This window comes from Netta rufina (assembly GCF_964035555.1).
Source record: "Netta rufina genome assembly, chromosome: 9".
NCBI lineage: Eukaryota > Metazoa > Chordata > Aves > Anseriformes > Anatidae > Netta > Netta rufina.
The window spans coordinates 11,725,643-11,742,425 of NC_140132.1; the positions used below are offsets into that span (position 1 = coordinate 11,725,643).

General features: G+C 45.6%; 1 protein-coding gene across 1 annotated transcript in view; it reads left to right on the forward strand.

The window, feature by feature from the left end:
- The window catches only part of RYK (receptor like tyrosine kinase), a gene marked incomplete at its 5' end in the record, with an annotated part of 66,203 nt that overhangs the window by 10,518 nt on the left and 38,902 nt on the right, over positions 1–16,783 (forward strand). Inside the window, 2 exons of the mRNA XM_084292123.1 lie at positions 1–130; positions 15,381–15,502. Coding sequence (XP_084148249.1) covers positions 1–130; positions 15,381–15,502 — 252 coding nt within the window. The remainder of the gene's footprint in view (positions 131–15,380; positions 15,503–16,783) is intronic.

Genomic DNA, 16,783 nt, shown 5'->3' on the forward strand with positions numbered 1-16,783 from the left:
CTGCTGCCCGCCGGCGCCGCCGGGCAGCTCGGCCCCGGTTTGGGCTCCGGGCCCCCGGCCTGGCCCCCCGCCGGCCCCGGGCCCAGCCTGAGCCTGTACCTGAGCGAGGAGGAGGTGCGGCGGCTGATCGGTGAGTGCGGCCCGGGCCGGGGCGGCGGGGGGCTGCGGGGCCTGGAGGGGACCTGGAGGGGAAAGGACGAGGGATCGGGGGGCTGTGGGGCAGGGCAGGGGGCTGTGGGGCTGGGGGTGGCGGATTTGGGGGGCTGGGGGAGGATGGAAGGGGCTGGGGGAATGTGGGGGTCAGGAGGGGATGGTGGCGGTGGGGCTGGCCGGGTGTGGGGAGCCACGGGAGAGCTGGGGGGCATGGGCAGGACCCCAGGATTGAGGCTGTGTGGGGATCGGGGGGCTGAAGGGGAAGTGAGGTGCCTGGGCTCTCGTGCTGTGGTGGCGGGGGGCTGCCTAGGCTGGAGCGAGTGGGGGTGATGCGCCCTGGGAGCGGGGTGACCCTGCCGGAGATGAGCCGAGGCCCGGGATTTAATTAGCGCGGTGAGTGACATCGGGAGGGCAGAGAGGAGACCTGGCGATAATTGGGTGCGTGTGTGAAAGGAATCTTAATTTCCAGGCAGGCTGACAATTGCTGCACGAGGACTTGGAGGCAGTTTGTGAAGTCCCCCATCTGGCCTGCTGCAGAAGGCTTTTCGTAGTAGCTTTGTGCTTGGAGAGTCTCTGATTTAAACAAAGATTTGTTTTCTGTGGGCTTTGGCTTGCTTAGGGTTGATGGATGGAGTCTCAGAACAAGTATGTTGGTATCCCCAGAGGTTTCTTTTTCAGTAGGTGTCCTATGGCTCTGTAAGCTGAAAAACAAAATCTAACAGCGGCTTATGACTTCCTTTGCATCAAATGGACAAAATAAAAATATCCCCAGTGAATTTGGGCTCTGTAAGCACGTAGCTGACTGCAGTCAGGGGACCCAGGGGGTGAATAACGCTGTAAACATTTTTTTCCCTTATGGCTTGCTCTGGCGATTAGCATTCTGCTGTCATCGTTTTTACATCGCATGTGCTTGCTGCCAGATGCTCTGTTGCAGATAGAGGATAAAACAGTCAGGCTTGCTGTTTAGCTGAGTCTCTAAACAAGTAATTAATCTTGGAAATACTGAATGGTAAGGTTTGAGCTATCCAAAGTCTAGTGCCTGAAATGTGTCGTAGATGGACTTGCTCAGGCTTCAATTGGTCCACTACTGCAATTATTCATCATTAAGCATAACATGAGGAAGGAAGATATTTTTTTAAAGTTAAATTGCACCCCATAGTTTCCCTTATGGGCGTGCTAACATGGTTAATGTCACTTAGCGTTCAAGTTGTCTGTAGCTGGTTTACATCACTTAAAATATCTGCAATGAAATGATCTGTTCCGCAACCCCAAAGGCTTGGATAAACTGGAGTCTGCCATGGAATTAACAGGTTTCTAGTGCTCTGGAAGAAATATCAGTTTATAGATCCTGATGAACAGATTGCGTTTTTGGGGTATTCTGTCCTACGTACTAGCTGTCGCAGATAAGGTGTTGGGCATCTAGGCACAAATCTCGGGTACCTGCAGGTATTCCTCACGCAGAAGAAAGCCCAAAGGGACACAGATGCTTTGGTTCCAGTTCTTCACACTTCTGAAGACAAAACAATCTGCTCCTTTAAAATGTTCAGGTCTGTAGTATCTGTAGTGTGTTTACATCAAATTTATTGATAAAAATGCTCCCATCGGCGTGTGTGAGCTGCCCAAGTGAGCAGAGGTTTTCCAGATCCTGCAGCTTCTTTGAGGAAGCCAGTGGTTCAGTGGACACTGGGACAAGTCACAGTAGATAGGAAAATGACATCGCTTGTGCAAGTAAACTGTGAGGTTCACTGAAACTGTGACTATAAACATAAAGGCTAGTTTCTTGTATCTTTTGTTTCTAAACAAACTCAGTCCCTTGCTACTGTCTTGCTGTGGTTGAAGGGAAAACTCTGAGGCTCTCTGAAGTGCTAATAAACCCAAGTGTTAGACAGTTGCTACAGCCTGTGGTGTGTTTCCATGTTTCCCAATGTCGCTCCTGTGCTTGTTTAGATCACAAACTTGATTGGGAGCAAATGTAAGCACGCAAACATGTTGATTTGACCATAGGCTGTGATAGAGTGCATCCTCCCTGCAAAGCTGGAGCATCCTCAGCAGCTGGGGTAAGGTCTGCTGGTCCCACTGCTTGCCAGGTTGTACTGGCTCGGGGGAGCGCTGCTCAGAAAGAGGAGTTCCGTGCCGTACTGAAACGCTCTTTATGTTTTTAATTGAGGTTGTGACTCTTCTACGCAGAAGGTGAAGAAATATTGACTTAAGATTATTCGTGGCTGCTCTTTCTGTGAAGCAGAGGCAGTACAAATGGTATGGTTTACAGTGAGAACTGCCTGCTGCTTCCCTGGGCGTTTATGCCAGATTTCCACCGTTACTTCGTGTGATTCTGACCATGTGTCTGCCTCAAGATGAATCGTTTTGAAATCATCAGAACTTTACATTTACAGACGAAAACTGGTGAAAACTGGCTCGTCTTGTTGTGTGAGATCGATTCGTATTTTGAAAAAGCTGCAGCATTCCCATGATCTGAAAGCAGGACTTGCTATATGGCAGGCAGATGCTCCCTCTGTCAGAAATATCTCTTTGCCGTTCCTGTGGAATTTGTTCTCAAACGTCCAAACTGTGAGCCTATGGGAAAGAAAAGCTGCGGTTTTCACATGTGCCGGGTGGCGATCCTGCCAGGCAGGGCTTGGCAGTGGGTGGGATGGAGGTAGGAAGAGATGGCAGAGGGTCAGGGCACAGCCTGAGCGGTGGCAGCAGCAGCCAGAGGTGCGAAACTGGGGTGACGTGGGGTGATGCTTGCAGGGGAAAGCTGCCCACAGCACCACAACTCCTCTTAGGGATGTCTGCGAGCGCTGCCGGCGTGGTGCCCCGGAGCTTTTTGCAGTTGGTTTGTGTGGACGATGGCAGTTTATCTCTTTTTCCAGTTAGTGTGAATCCATGCATAAAACTAAACGTACTGTTAGTCTGGCGAAGCAGCTTCCTCCACGTGCATGATGGCGCCGTGTGGTTGTAGCACTTCGTTCTAGTGACTGGGCCATGGTGCTAAACACGCAGGGATGATGATGATAAATCAGTGCTGTATTTCAGTAGGTGCTCTGTGCTTTTAGTTAGTGACTTCCATTCAAATCCTCCCATGAAATCAGAATGTGGTATTCGTCTGCTGCAGTGCTTCATCACTTCTTCTTTACAGGGTTTGTGATAAAGGCACACGTATCCCTGCTTCACAGATAACAAACCAAGATTTAGAAAGTAACGTCAAAAATAGCCATTAATATAGGTAGCCAGTTCTAATTATTAAGGAATTGATCAGATCTTTTAAAAGTTCATAGCGTTATTTAATGCATTCAGGGTGTATCTCTCTCAGACTTGAGTTTCAGCTGTGAGTTCCTGGCTGTTCTTCCTGTCCCTGCAGTATTTTTTATTCGTGGGCCGCAAACCTGTCAGCTATGACACTGGTCTTGTGGATAGTCTTCCCGATAACACCGCTCTGGTTCTGGTTAGAGACAGGTCCAGCCTGAATATTAACAAGACTGAAGTCCTGTGGGGAAAAAAATACCGCGTGGTCCTGTAATTAAAGCTATTGTAACACGTTTATATGAGGGGCTGTACTAAAGGGAGGGGGCTGATGTGATTGCAGGAGAATCTCTAAGTCAGAAGTCCTACAGCGTTTGCAGGGAGTTTGCAAAGTTACTCGCTTTGTCCTAGTTTCTTCTGGTTATTCATACTGAGTGTGGTGTGCTGTTGGGTTTGTTTGCTGTTGCTTAATTACAGAGTTAAATTAACACGCGACTTTTCTTACGTGTTCTAGAAATTCATTTGAAACCAGCATGCAGCTGCCTGAAAGGGGCTGTCTAGTTAAGTGAGGTGCAAAACTGATGCAAAATCTGTCACAGTGCCCCTTGCCCTGACCGTGGGCAGCACCGCAAGGAGCCCGGCTCTGTCCTGCCCGCAGCTCCCCGCAGGCACCCATGGGCACGGGTGGGCTCCCCCGGCCCTCCCCTGCTCCAGCCCCAGCTCCCGCAGCCTCTCCTCGCAGCAGGGGGGCTCCAGGCCCTCCAGCAGCTCAGTGGCCTTTTGCTGAACTGTCTCAGGTGGCTCCATTTAACGGCGTGGAGTGGGTTTCTTAACGTTGCTCTTTGGGCAGCTAGCAAAAGGAACTCATCTGCAGCGCTTTGTGGTGTTTGCAGTGACCAGAGATCCTCTTGGAGAACTAACTCGGTGAGACACAGCCCTGTTGTGAAAGGGACCTGAAAATCGGTGTGCTGGGATGTTAAAGTTATTGGGAAGTCCAAGTGCCCGTTTCCTGTGATTCTTGAAATGGTTCAGAGCCTTGGTCGAAGCCTGCTCACACCTTGTACGCGATACCCAGGACAGAAACCACCCACCAACATGCCGCTGTCACCGCAGCCCAACGGATGAGCTGTCTGCTGAAGAGCGGGTGGCTGAGTACCCTGAGGTCCTGAAGCACGTGTCCATGTGGTATGTGACCTGTAGCTCAGAATCTGGTTCTTTTGGGCAAACATTCCTAAATCTTCATTTTCTACCTTTCAAGTGCTTGCCACTGAAGAACTGTAGATTTTTGCATGGTGTATGCAGAACGAGAAGGATTTTTTTTCACTTGAAATGAACTCAAAAGCTCACTGCAAGTGCACACCGCTAGCAGGAAAGCAAGCTTCTGCCCCAACGGACGCCGTGCACAAAACACTGAGCTGCTGCTGCTGGCCTCAAAGTGTGCTCGTGTGTGCTGCTGGAATGGATGCACCGGGTTAGGGTAACTATTTTATCACCTATCCCTGGAAGGCCCTTTAGGTGATAGGTGCTTACAGGATGGTTTTTCAGTGCTGTAGGTGGATGTCTCTCGAGCCCCCAGCAGGACGAGGGGTGGTGGGGCTGCGCGAGGCCGCGTGCAGCAACATCTGGCGTGTGGCGAGCTGCAGCAGGTTGGGACAAGTCGCTTGCATCACGGAGTTGAGCAATCTGTTTTCGGTTTGGAGCCCTCCAGTCTGCTTGGATGCTTGTCCGTCTGATTTACCGAGTACCACAGTTCATGTCAATATTGTTCTGAGGCTTATGAGAACAAGCTGCATTTGGAGTTCCTCTGCCTTTCTCCGTGCTGTTACCTCGCTGTTAATTTACTCAGCTCAAGCAGCGGACGGACGGCTTTTTCTTCAGAGATGTGAGCAGTCGCATAATGCCATGTTTGTACTGTTTACAAACCAGCAGAGGAATATGCTTCCAGGAGTTGACAGTAGCCCGTGGAGGCAGCTTGTAGCCTGGATGGGGACTGCCTGGAAATCCCTTGTTCTGCTGCCATTCCAAGGGCTGTTGGGCTGAGGGAAGTCCAGGTCTGAATTGCACTGATCTCCCCTGGATTGCTGCGGTGGGTTTCTGAGGCTGGGTTACTCATACCAGCGTGTGTGCTGGGACTGAAGGATGCTGGAAGCCATTTCGACTCCTGCGAGGCCCAGGTCTGTCCCGTGATAAATGTGTGTGGTTCCTGTAATGTTCATGTGTCGGGGCTTTGGGAGCAGTCTGACCTCTGAGCCTGCCAGGAAAACAAAATCCCAGAGCTGCGTTCCTCGCTCCTGTGGTTTTACACCTGCGTTCGGTTGGGCAGCGTCTTATTTCTCACCATTAATTGTTGGGCCTCTTTGAGCACGTGCTCTCCTTCTCCCTCTGGTTCGTGGGCAGAATGGGAATGAGAGAGAGGAAATGAAGGCAAAGAGCTCCCTGCGTGCATGAGAAGAGCCAGCAAGAAGGGCTCGCGGTGCTGGGAGGAAGGCAGGGGCTGCCCTGAGTTGGAGGCAGTTCTTCTAGTAAAGCAGTGTGCTCTTACAGTTGTACCTCAGGACGCAGCTGTGAAGGCAAGGAGGCCGAAGCTCATTTAATCAGATGCGCCTCAAGAATTAAAGTTTTTTTTTCTTTTTTTTTTTTTTCCTGAATGGCAGCAGCACCAGCAGATCCCGTGTAGGAATGAATGCTGACGCTCCCTGCGAATGCCTTGTGGCGGTACAAAGGGCGCGATGGCAGAGGCTTCAAACGCATTATTCCTCTTCCAGCTCTGCCTTTGTCCTTCTTTCAAGCGGATAACTCACATATTTGCCCTGACCGCTCTGGAGATCTGGGAGCAGAAGCAACAGCATGAAACTAATGCGATGCTTTAGAATTGCGCTGCCACTTACCGGGTGTTGAATGGCCGTAATTAAATTAACCAGTATATTGATTTCACCATGCTGCTTGGGAAAGATAAGGGCAGTAACGTAAGCGCTGGGGCTGCTGCTGGTCGGCTTGAGAAGCTGCAGCCGTGATGCCAGGGCTAGCACGGTGAGTTCGAGCAGGTTGGTGAGCTAAAAGTGCTTGTCCTCTGAGATGTGCTGGCCTTTAGAAAGCTACTTGGTGGCCTTGTGGAGTAATTCCTTATAAAATGAAAGCCGCAGAGCTTTAATTTTTCTTCTGAGTAGAGAGGTCGCCACGGAGGTGAAGGGACCTGTTTAGGTTTGGGTGGAGTTTGGTGGTGTTTCAGCCAAGTCATGGCGTTGTGTCGAAACCTTCCCAAGTGCCTGAACAGGCATAGAGGCTGATTTGTCCCTTCGGCAGTGCTGTCAGTCACGGAATTAAAGCAGGAGTCTCAAAGTCAACGGACCTGATGCATTGAGGAAGGGCTCTGTGTGTGTTTTATGTTTTTTATAACTTCCACTCAGCTGGGTACTCCTTCCTGAGCTCCTCGTGCCCATGTGGCTGCTGGTTGGGACACCGCTCAGAAGGTGCCAGTACTGCTGAGCTGGAGTGCTTGTCCTGCTGGGATCACTGTCAGCAGGGGGATGGATGACTCTAACTAAAAGAAAAAAAAAAAAAGTGGCACAGCTTCTGTGGGTAGGTGACACCAGAATATTGCAAACACACGCTGCTCGTGAGTCCAAGTGACTCATGGCGTATCTTGGTTAGGTGGTTACCTTTTGGCCAGGAGGATTACAGCAAAACAATCCTAAAGGGTTTGTGACACCTGTGAGTGTTTCACTTGAAGCTGTTTATGTCAAGACACCTTCTGTCGCACACTGGCAGTTCATGAGCATGGGACCTTTCTTTCTGTTATCTAGTCCTAGTGGTTCCTTTCCTTCTAATTCAAAAGGAACAAATTAAACACATGGAACTTCTTGATACAATGATGATATCTGGGATGTTTGCCATTACTAATAATTTACTTTTTTATTTCATAAATGTGCCTAGCTACTGTGTGCTAACAATCAAGTTGTACATAATTTAATCATAAAGCAAACTTTACTGAGCAAATCAGAGTGCCCTCTGTCACCTCCAGCCCTGTCTGTGCACCATTCTTATCCCAGCCTTCCCACTTACCCTCGCCTGCTGCTTCGGGTACTAGGTACGTAGGTTCCTGGTACCAATTTTTGCCTGCCTTCAAGTATCTCAGTGCCGTGCTTCTCTTCAGCATCTCTATTTTGGACTCAACCCTTCAGGTAACTCACGTGCGCTGACCTGGCAAAGCCACTCCTGGCTTTGTTGAGAGGTGGTGGGTTTCTTTTCCTTTTAAGTTTCAAACGAGCGAATTTCATTTTAAAAGTGTTCTCAGAACAGTTTACTTGTATTCTACTGCATTTTTTTTTTTTCACAGTTAAGGACAGTGTGGTCTTCTAACCCTTTTCTCAGCTGTCTCTGTAGCCTATCTGTCAGAAAAATGAAGATTTTTCTCTAAGTGAAGGAAGGAAGAATAAGCAGACAGGCTGCTGAGGTGGAGTTGTTGCTATTGTTCAGAGACAAACAGCAGGGTAAGCAGCTGGGCATTAGGAGCCTTCAATGTCTTATGGTGTAGATTAAGTTAAATATTGCCAACCTCATTATGGATCATAGAAAGGTTGGGGTGGGGAAGAGACCTTTTGGAGATCATCTTGTCCAACTTGCTTTTACTTCAGCAAGTGCCATCTCCGTGGGGAGGCTTCCTGTTGAAGGTCTGCTCCGTGACGTCTACAAATGCCTTTTGGTGAGAAAAATGTTGTTTGCCGGTGTGCTGAACTTGCAAATTCAGCATCTGTAAGGTGAGTTGCATCGATTAGGTGAAAACAGCATCAGGAAGGTACATTGTGGGTGATCTGTCAGTGAATATTTGTCAGGATTTAAAGAGAGCTCTCAGCTAAGGGTTTTCCTTCCTGTTTGCTAGCTGCTGCGAAATTTCCTCCTCAGATCCCCTGCTATGGAGTCTCGGTTGGTTTTCAAGGATGCAGTCATACCTTGAAGTTCTGTTAAATAATTCCTTAGGTTGAAAGCCTTGCCTACTGTCTGCCATCTCCTGCTGGTGGAAAGTTAGCTCTGTGGAGGTGTACCAGCCCTTTGTGTAAATAACCAGTCTGTACGCTTTCTGCTCCGGCCAGGCACAGCGCGGTGAGCTTACAGAGCAGTCGTGCTGTTGGCAGTGGGGCGTATGCCTCTGCTGGGAGAGGTTTTCTGGCCAGGTAAGAATGGATTTCATTCTGGAGCCTCACCAGCCACCACGCTACACGAGCAAGCTGATGTAGAGCACCTGCAGAAAGAATTTGCCTGTTTCAGGATGCTTTGCTGACGTGTCAAGCCATGAATTTACTTCTGACCTTTTCTGTGCACTTGATACTTTTTTTTTTTTTTCCCCAAGATGTGTGGTACTGGGTTAGAAGATGCTCCTTTCTAGCAAAGCACAGACTGAAAGGTTAGAAAAATGGTTTAAAGAGCTCTTGGGTGAGACAGATGCACATAGGCAATGAACTATGCAGAGGTGGGAAGCTGTTTAAAGAAAAAGTGTATGTGTGTGGGGATTCTTCTGTCTTGTTCTCCCAAGACTCAGGACTTAGGGGAAGGGCTGTTCAACAGTCAGGGAAGGAAAGTTTCTAAGCAAAAGTTAAAAAATGTATTGCTGAGCACTGGCAGGTTTCTGCCTGCTGGTTTGCCTTCCAAGCTTGCCACTGCACCATGTCCCTTGGCTTTCTTTAGCACCTGGGTTATGAAAGCAAAAGCTGCTGCTTCCTCATGTTCATATTGAGGTTTTACTCTTTTCCTACTGGCATGTTGGTCATCAGTCATCCTTCCCAGGGCCTTGTGACCCGCTCAATGTTTAAAAGCAAATATTTCCACCCAAATTCCCGACTGGCAGCCATAACTGGCAGGTTGTGTCATCGTGGAGAACTAAAAATGCAGTAGGAGGTCTTCATCTGTTGCTCGTTTTATTAAAAATCTGCTTTCGTTGTTGGGTATGCTGGCTGTGTGCAAATAGGATGTAAGGACCATTTATATTTTCAGATGTTTAGTGTTACATTTCCAATAGTTCACTGTTTTCTAAATGAAACTGATGCATATGGAATTTGTGTTTGATTTCCTTGGTTTTTAACTCCCAGTTGTGTTTTCAGCCTTGTGTATGTTGATTGCCGAGCGGAACTAATTAAATACATTCAAATTAGGAAGGCTCGCTCTGGGAAAGCGCTCTCTTTTACCCTACAAAAGAAGTCTCTGTCGCCAAGCGCTGATTTTTAATTTTACAGCCTTGTTTTCATGTGCTTAGCCTGGTGTATTAAAATATCAGAAGTCTTTCAGCGCGTATGTGTGGAACCTTCTGTGGAAGTCACCAGCAAGGCTTAGGATCTGAGGCGGGCGTTTCAAGCTTTGGGTGCATTTATAACGAGTGAAGATGGGCAGAGGGGACAGAACTATACAGTACCTTCCCTCAACAAACTCCGTTGCTCAGTGCTGTGAAAAACCTTTGCTTTTAAGGCGTAGCTTGCACAGACCAGGGCAGTGGATGATGGTGAAAGGATGTTGAAGCCTGAGGTTCTTCGTCTCCCGTAGATGTTCATCCTGGAGCACACGTCCCTGCTCTGCTCAGAGGCTGACCCAGATGAGATCCTCAGGAGACGAGCTATCGTTCTCTGGAGCACACAAAGCCCTGGAGAAATGCAGCATCTACACAAAGCTAGGAAGTTGTTTCACCGTGCAGCTCTTTCCAATTAGTTTATTTTGGTGCCTGTGAGTCAGGAGCAAGAGTGGCTTGCTTTGTGATGGCTGCAGTGATTTTTGCATCACGCTGCAGAGATTTCTCAGCTGTTTATGAAGAAACCCTTACAAATTACAGACTAGCATATTAATAAAATTGGCATTTATTTCAGTCATTTGTGTACGCAGACAGGAGTCTACCAGAGGGCTGGGTAGGCAGCTGGGAGGGCCAGTTGTGTCAGCTGTTGTTACCAGACTGCTCTTACTGGGATGCTTCTTATTGCAATATGAGTATGAGCTCTAGCCTAACAGCAGTCTGCCTAACTCTTGTGCTGCACATTTGTTTTAAGTCTCTCATTTTTTTTTTTTTATTTTTTTTTTTTTTAGACAGGGTATTTGAGAATTGCAGTGGGATGATTTGAGGTCTGCTGCTTGGGGTTTTATCCGAAACAGGCTCTTCTTTAAGGAAAACGTGTTACTACTAGTGCGTGTTGTAGGACAGATTTGCTTCATGAGAATAAAGTCTAATTTTTCCCATGCTGGTAGAGGCAAGCTTCTTTTGTATATTGTGCTAAAAAAAAAAAAAAAAAGAGAGAGAAGAAGACTTGAAGCTAGACTGCTTTTGCACAAGGGTGTTTGAAAAGAAGTGTTTTGTTAGGCTGCTAGACTGACATGATCCAATTTTGTAGTGAACACAAGGGCTGCCCAGCATCTTTTGCATTTGGGAAGGAAAATCAGCCTCTCCCCTTCCTTTCTGAGCTTCTTCAGATGTTTTGTTATGTTAAACAGCAAGAAGAATGACACTTTCTCTGTGGTGCTGCTTAAATTCACCTTTTTGTCTGTGCTCAAGTTTAATTTATTCTTTCAAGCTTGTGCCCAAGGCTGGCGGGGTACGAAGTTGTGGAAGTCCATAATGAAATTTAGGGGTTGCCTGGGTAAAAGGGTGTCGCTTTTGCCTTGAAATGAAAGCAAAGCATTGGTCTTACAGCTCACGTGAGCTGGTGTAGGTTAGTCAGGTCCCAGTAATGAGAAACTAGATCCCTTGGTATTGTGCACATGGGCTTGTTTAAGGATGCTTGCCAAAGCACAACCGCAGCCGATGTTTTAAGTTGTTCACCGATGGCCGATGTACTGCTTAACCCAACGGAGGCATCCCCGCCAAGCTGCCTTTCCTCCCCTGCAGTTTGTAACCCAACAATTTTTGGTATTTCTTTTTAAGGTTCTCCTCCCTTTTCTTTAAGTTTTACTACTTTGGCTAGAAAATCATTATTGAAGAGCTTCCCGTGGTCTGTAGTGGTTTGTAATGCATCCTGTTATTTCTTCTACAGCCTTTTTCTCCTTTTATCACTGCATATTGCAAAAACATACCAATTTAGGCTTGTTCCAGGAGGTTCTGTGTGCTCTGGTGTATTTGCCCTACTTAGGATGTGAGGTGGAGAGAGAGTTTAACATAGGAGGAGCCTGTCATCTGGCAGAATTACATTTATTTTTTCCAAATGGTGTCAGTCAGTATGATTTCATGGAGCATTATTACTTTGTTAGGCATTATTGAAATCTTAGGTACTTGGAAAACTAATCTTCTTTCTTTCTTCCTTTCCCCAGCAACCTGCTACCTAGGCTGTCTTACACTGCTACTGTGCTTGAAAGAGACTTACACATTAAAAAAGCAAACATCAAAAATTGAGATTGCAGGTTTGGATTCTAAGCATGGTTTGGAGAAGGGGGGGAAAAAACCTTTATCTGGATAAGGTCGCAGTAACATTTTAGCATAAGCTCTAGGTTACTGTTGCTGCAGTCTTGCCCTCCATTTGTGGTGCTTCTGAGCATCCTCACTAACTCAGGGAGCTAAACTGACTGAGAAGTGTTCCCCTGTGGTGTTTTTGTTGTTGTCTTGAACCTGCATCAGCTTTTTGCCAGCTTTACTTCCTGAACTTGGCTTGCTGAAGGTTTAAATGTTGCATGTAGATGCGAGTATGTGTGTCTGAATTAAAAAAAGGTGAAATGCAGAATAAAGGCAATTCTGAATTAAATAAACTGTCGTGGTAATGGAGCCTCAAGAGTTTCCTGCAAACTCCTAAATCAGTTTTAATGGCTACTCTGGAGAGAGTTAATGGTATGACTTAATCAGGCTGGAAATCTAGGTAGTGAGGCCAGCACAGTTTCACCATGTGTAAAAAGGTAGGTAGAGAAATAAGAACAAAAATCCTAACTGCACAGGAGTGGTTCACAGCCAGTACTCAACATAACCGAACCTATCTGACTCCTCAGGGAGGCTGAGCGTTGTCCTCTTCATCCGAATTTGTGGGAAGAGAGGAGCTGGAAGCAACTCACCCAAGGAGTTTGCTGTGGTGTCCTCACACGGGGTGGCTGCTGGGGCCTGGCAGGCCGTGACACGTGGTTTTTTTTTTTTTTTTTTTTTTTTTTTGGAGAGAAAAGAACCTGTGCAACTCATGTGGAGTGAGATTGTTCCTGTGTATTTATCTGTTTCAGCATTTGGACGTGAATTTATCCATACTCATAGAAGTCCAGTGAGCCAGGCAGATTTCTGTTTAAGAATTAAGAGCTGTACTAGGAAACCTCTTAAATTATTTTTATTTGCCACCGTTTTAATTGGAGCATAATTTTTTTGAAGCAATAAAATTTGACATTGATTCTCATGCTGCTCTTAAATAATGCTTTTATACTCATGTAATCAACATCACTTGTTAGTATCTAGCTTTTTATGGAAGTACAGGCATTAAAACACTAGCGGTCTATATAATGAAATTACTCAATATTGTAGCGTGCTCCCTCTATTAAAGCTTAAAGATGTGATTGATCTGCTGCAGGGTAACTTGGTTTTGTACACCCTTAGATCGCGTTGCACATCAAGATATTTGTTTGCTGGCTTCAGTTAAAGGAGCCTTGTCCGTGACTTTTATAAAGGCCAACTTTTATAATGTCTGCTTTTATTGCTGTGCACGTGTTCGTTTCCTATAACCAGTTTCTCTACAAGGGTTATATCAAATCAGGGACTGTCACCTTGAAAATCTCGTGATGTTACAAGTTCTGAACCATCATTTTTTTGAACCCCAAATCATTGGCAAGACCCTTTATCAGCGAGAGAAGGCGGTTTTATTCCGAAAGCAATTTCATTGTTCCACTGCGTTGTTTCACCTGCTAATTCTTTTGTCCTTGTAATTTATTGGAGTAACTTGTATGTATTGGGTTTAATATAAATACTTTTGTTTAATCAGTTTATGACTGTAAATTTTCCCATTGTTCAGATCTAAGAGCAAGTATCAGATAGTTGTGAGCTCTTTCACACACACCTGTCCATGTTGTCTATGTCTGATGCAGGTTTCATGTATGTGGGTGTGTGCACATAGAAATTAGGTGGGTCAGTTCTTTGGAAAGTTCTCTTTGTCTTCTTTCAGAGTTTTAATTTTGGTTCAAGGTAGGTGTGTGCTTGTCCCCCCTCCTCTGTGTTTTACTGGTGGATGTGCTCTTGTAATTCTCATTAATTCTTGAGTGGAAAAATGGACAAATTGGAGAGGTGAGGTTTAACCTTTACTTATATATATAACTTAACGTTGTCTCAGGCTGACTATAGGCAGCACATAAAGGATCACATGCGTCTTTTCCTGTTCAGGATCTTGTCTGAGTGTGTGCCTCCTTCAGACTGCTCCGTTCGGTGGATGCATTTTGTACATCCAGTCTCTAGGGTTCTCCCCCTCTGCATCTGTGGTTCTATACCCTTGGGTTTTGTTTGTGTTTCAGGATGTTAATGAGCCAGCAGGGAATAAAAGTGGTTAACAGTAACAAGAAGGAAGAAGAATGTCTTGGCTGTATTTCTGTGTCTTGTGAAAGCAAGGTCGATTAAATCAAGTGCTGGAATAAGCAAGCACTTAGCACTCTGCCCTGATCTGTGCTCAGTTTTTGCACAAAACAGGAAGAATTATTTCTCTTAAGCTAATTCTCCCTTTCATCAAAGGCAGCATGTCTACACAGTTTGTTCTATTTCTTAAGAAAGAAAAAAAAACAAAACACAGAAATCGCCACCACCAAAACATACAACCTTTTGTACTTCCCGAAATTCTTGGAATAACTTCAGGGTGCCTTAAACGCTGTCTTGCTGGAGTGGTAGCCTCTCCGGTTTTCTTGACTATCTAGCCGTAATAAAAATAGCTCCATTATTTATGTTCCCCATCGTACTGTGAAGATTTTAATTGAACTCTGTTCCTGCTGCGTAGCTCCTGCTTGGGGCATGCACCTGTGTCTGATGTGCTCGGCTGTTCTCTTACTGTGTCAGCGTTTTGCTGGGCATGGGTAGCATTGAACAGGGAGCAGTGGAAGAAGATGCCTCGAGATGAGACAAGATGGTGTTGATTACAAACAGTATTGTTTTGGCCTGAGAATATGGAGCTGACAATTAATTAAGCAGCTGCAGGGAGTGGGGCTAATTTGTAGTGGTGGCTTTGCCACTAATTGCTGATGACACCCAGGGCAGGCTGTAGGGTCCTACCCTGTGTTCATTGTGTCCTTGGAATATGTGCAGTGAAAGATAACGGGATAACGGCAGCTTCAGGATGTTTAATATCAGAATATGCTTTTTTTTTTTTTTTTTTTTTCAAAAAATGCACTTTAATATTGTGTAGTAAATAGCTCTGTGGGTCTTTCAGTTTTCTAGGTTTACTGAAATGTTCAGAAAGCAAACAGTAGACATTGAACATTAGTATTACTTAGTGTACAAATGTCATTTCTCATTACGTGCTTTGTGTTTCCAATGCAATTGCCTTGAAGTTGACTCCATTGTGCATGTTTGTCAGCCTCAGTGGTTTGGAGGGTGCTCAAGAAATGGGCTATTCCAGGAGGAGTTACCTACAATTAAAGAGCTGATAATCCAAAGCAGTTTGTTTTGAGGGTACACAGTTGTAAATAAGAGCAAAATCGGACATGTGATTCCCAGCAGCAGACAGAGGTTCATTCATGAGGGTCTGTAATGATCCTTGTGGAGTAAGGACTCTTTTGGAGGTAGTGCATCGTGTGAAAAGTCTTGTTTCCTTCCACCACATTCCAGCTTCTACCTGTTTATTAGGCTGCGGCATCTCTGTGAAATTGCTGCTTTCCCAGGAGTTTGAAGCACTCTGACGTGTGAGTACTGATCTCCAAACCTGCAATTGCATTTATGGACATGAGGAAGTATGTGCTTAAACATCCAAGCAACGAGTGGAGCTGGTGGTACTGAGAGCTGCTTTGTTGTGGTGTGGTGCTGCTGGATCTGTCCTGCTCTCTTACTGCTTTCCTTGTTTGTTCTGCTCTTATTACAGGTCTCGATGCAGAGTTATCTTATGTGAGGAATGATGTTGTTAATCATTACGCATTGTCCTTCAATCTCTTAATACCCAGCGAGACCAACAATCTTCACTTCAGTTGGCATGCTAAATCCAAGGTAAGCAGGCATAATTTGTTTGAGTATTTGCTGCATGATTCGCTTAGTGAATACCTGCTACTATAATTGATTTTTTTTCTTTGCAAAAAATAGCATCTGGTAGCGCAAAAGAAATGAACTAAGAAGCTAAAATTATAATTATGTGATTGCAGACAATAAATTAAAATACTCTATATCCAAACCATCCCTCTCTTCTTTTAGAAAGGGTAAGCACTTCTTTTGAAATATGTTATACTTCTTGCTTCAGAATAGACAGATAGACAAGCTCCTGGCTCTGTAATATCATCTGGTGGTGAATTGAACACACAGAAGTGGCAGCCATGAACTAAAGCCTCTGGAAATCAGATGCAGAGCACTTGTATTTTAGAGTTTTCCGGAAACAAATGCTTGGAGATGAGGAGAATCTATAAAAGTAGCATCTAGTATGTTATTATTTGAGTCTCAATTAAATGGAAGGGGATTTTCACTTTGCTTAATCACCATATTTGGGGCACGCAGTAACAGCTGTCATAAGATTGCATATGCTTTTACATTTCGAAGGATTTTCAGTTACTTATTTTTGTAGATGAAATGATCTGTTTAGTCTCTGCCAGACATTTGTTCATTTTTTAAACTCAAGCAATAATTATTCTGCTCTTAAACAAGAAAGACTGCGATAAAGCAAGTAATGTTTAACAGCTCTACCAATGCAATTTCTAAAGACTGCTTCTGCCAGTGTTCTTTCCTCTGAGGTGTAACTTCTTACAAGATGTGAATTTTGGCCCACAGAATTATTGAAGACAATGCAAGCCAGCCCTTCTACTTCATACCACATTCCACTTTCACAGACATTTCAGTCACTTGCCATTTGAATAAGACCTTTGAAGGAGTTTCCTTGTTACTAACAGCTTCAGCTAAGAGCTACGTGCATTGCTGTGCCTGCCCTGAGTTTCCTTGTCCCATCTGTGAGTTTTGAATAGATTTTTTTTTACAGAATCACAGAATGGTTGAGATTGGAAGGGACTCCTGGGGTCCATCTGGTCCAACCCCTGATTAAGAAGGGCCAGCCAAAGCAAGTTGTTGCCCATGGCCATGTCCAGAAGCCTTCTGAAGACCTCGAAGGAGAAGACTTCACAATCTCTTTGGGCAATCTGTTCCCCCTGCACAGTCCAAAAGTTCTTTCCGATGTTCACAGAGAACCTCTCGTGTTCCAGTTTGCCCCTTGTCCTGGCACTGGGCACCACTGAACAGAGCCTGGCTCTGTCCTCATTGCACCCTCTCTTCAGGTATTTATGTACGTTG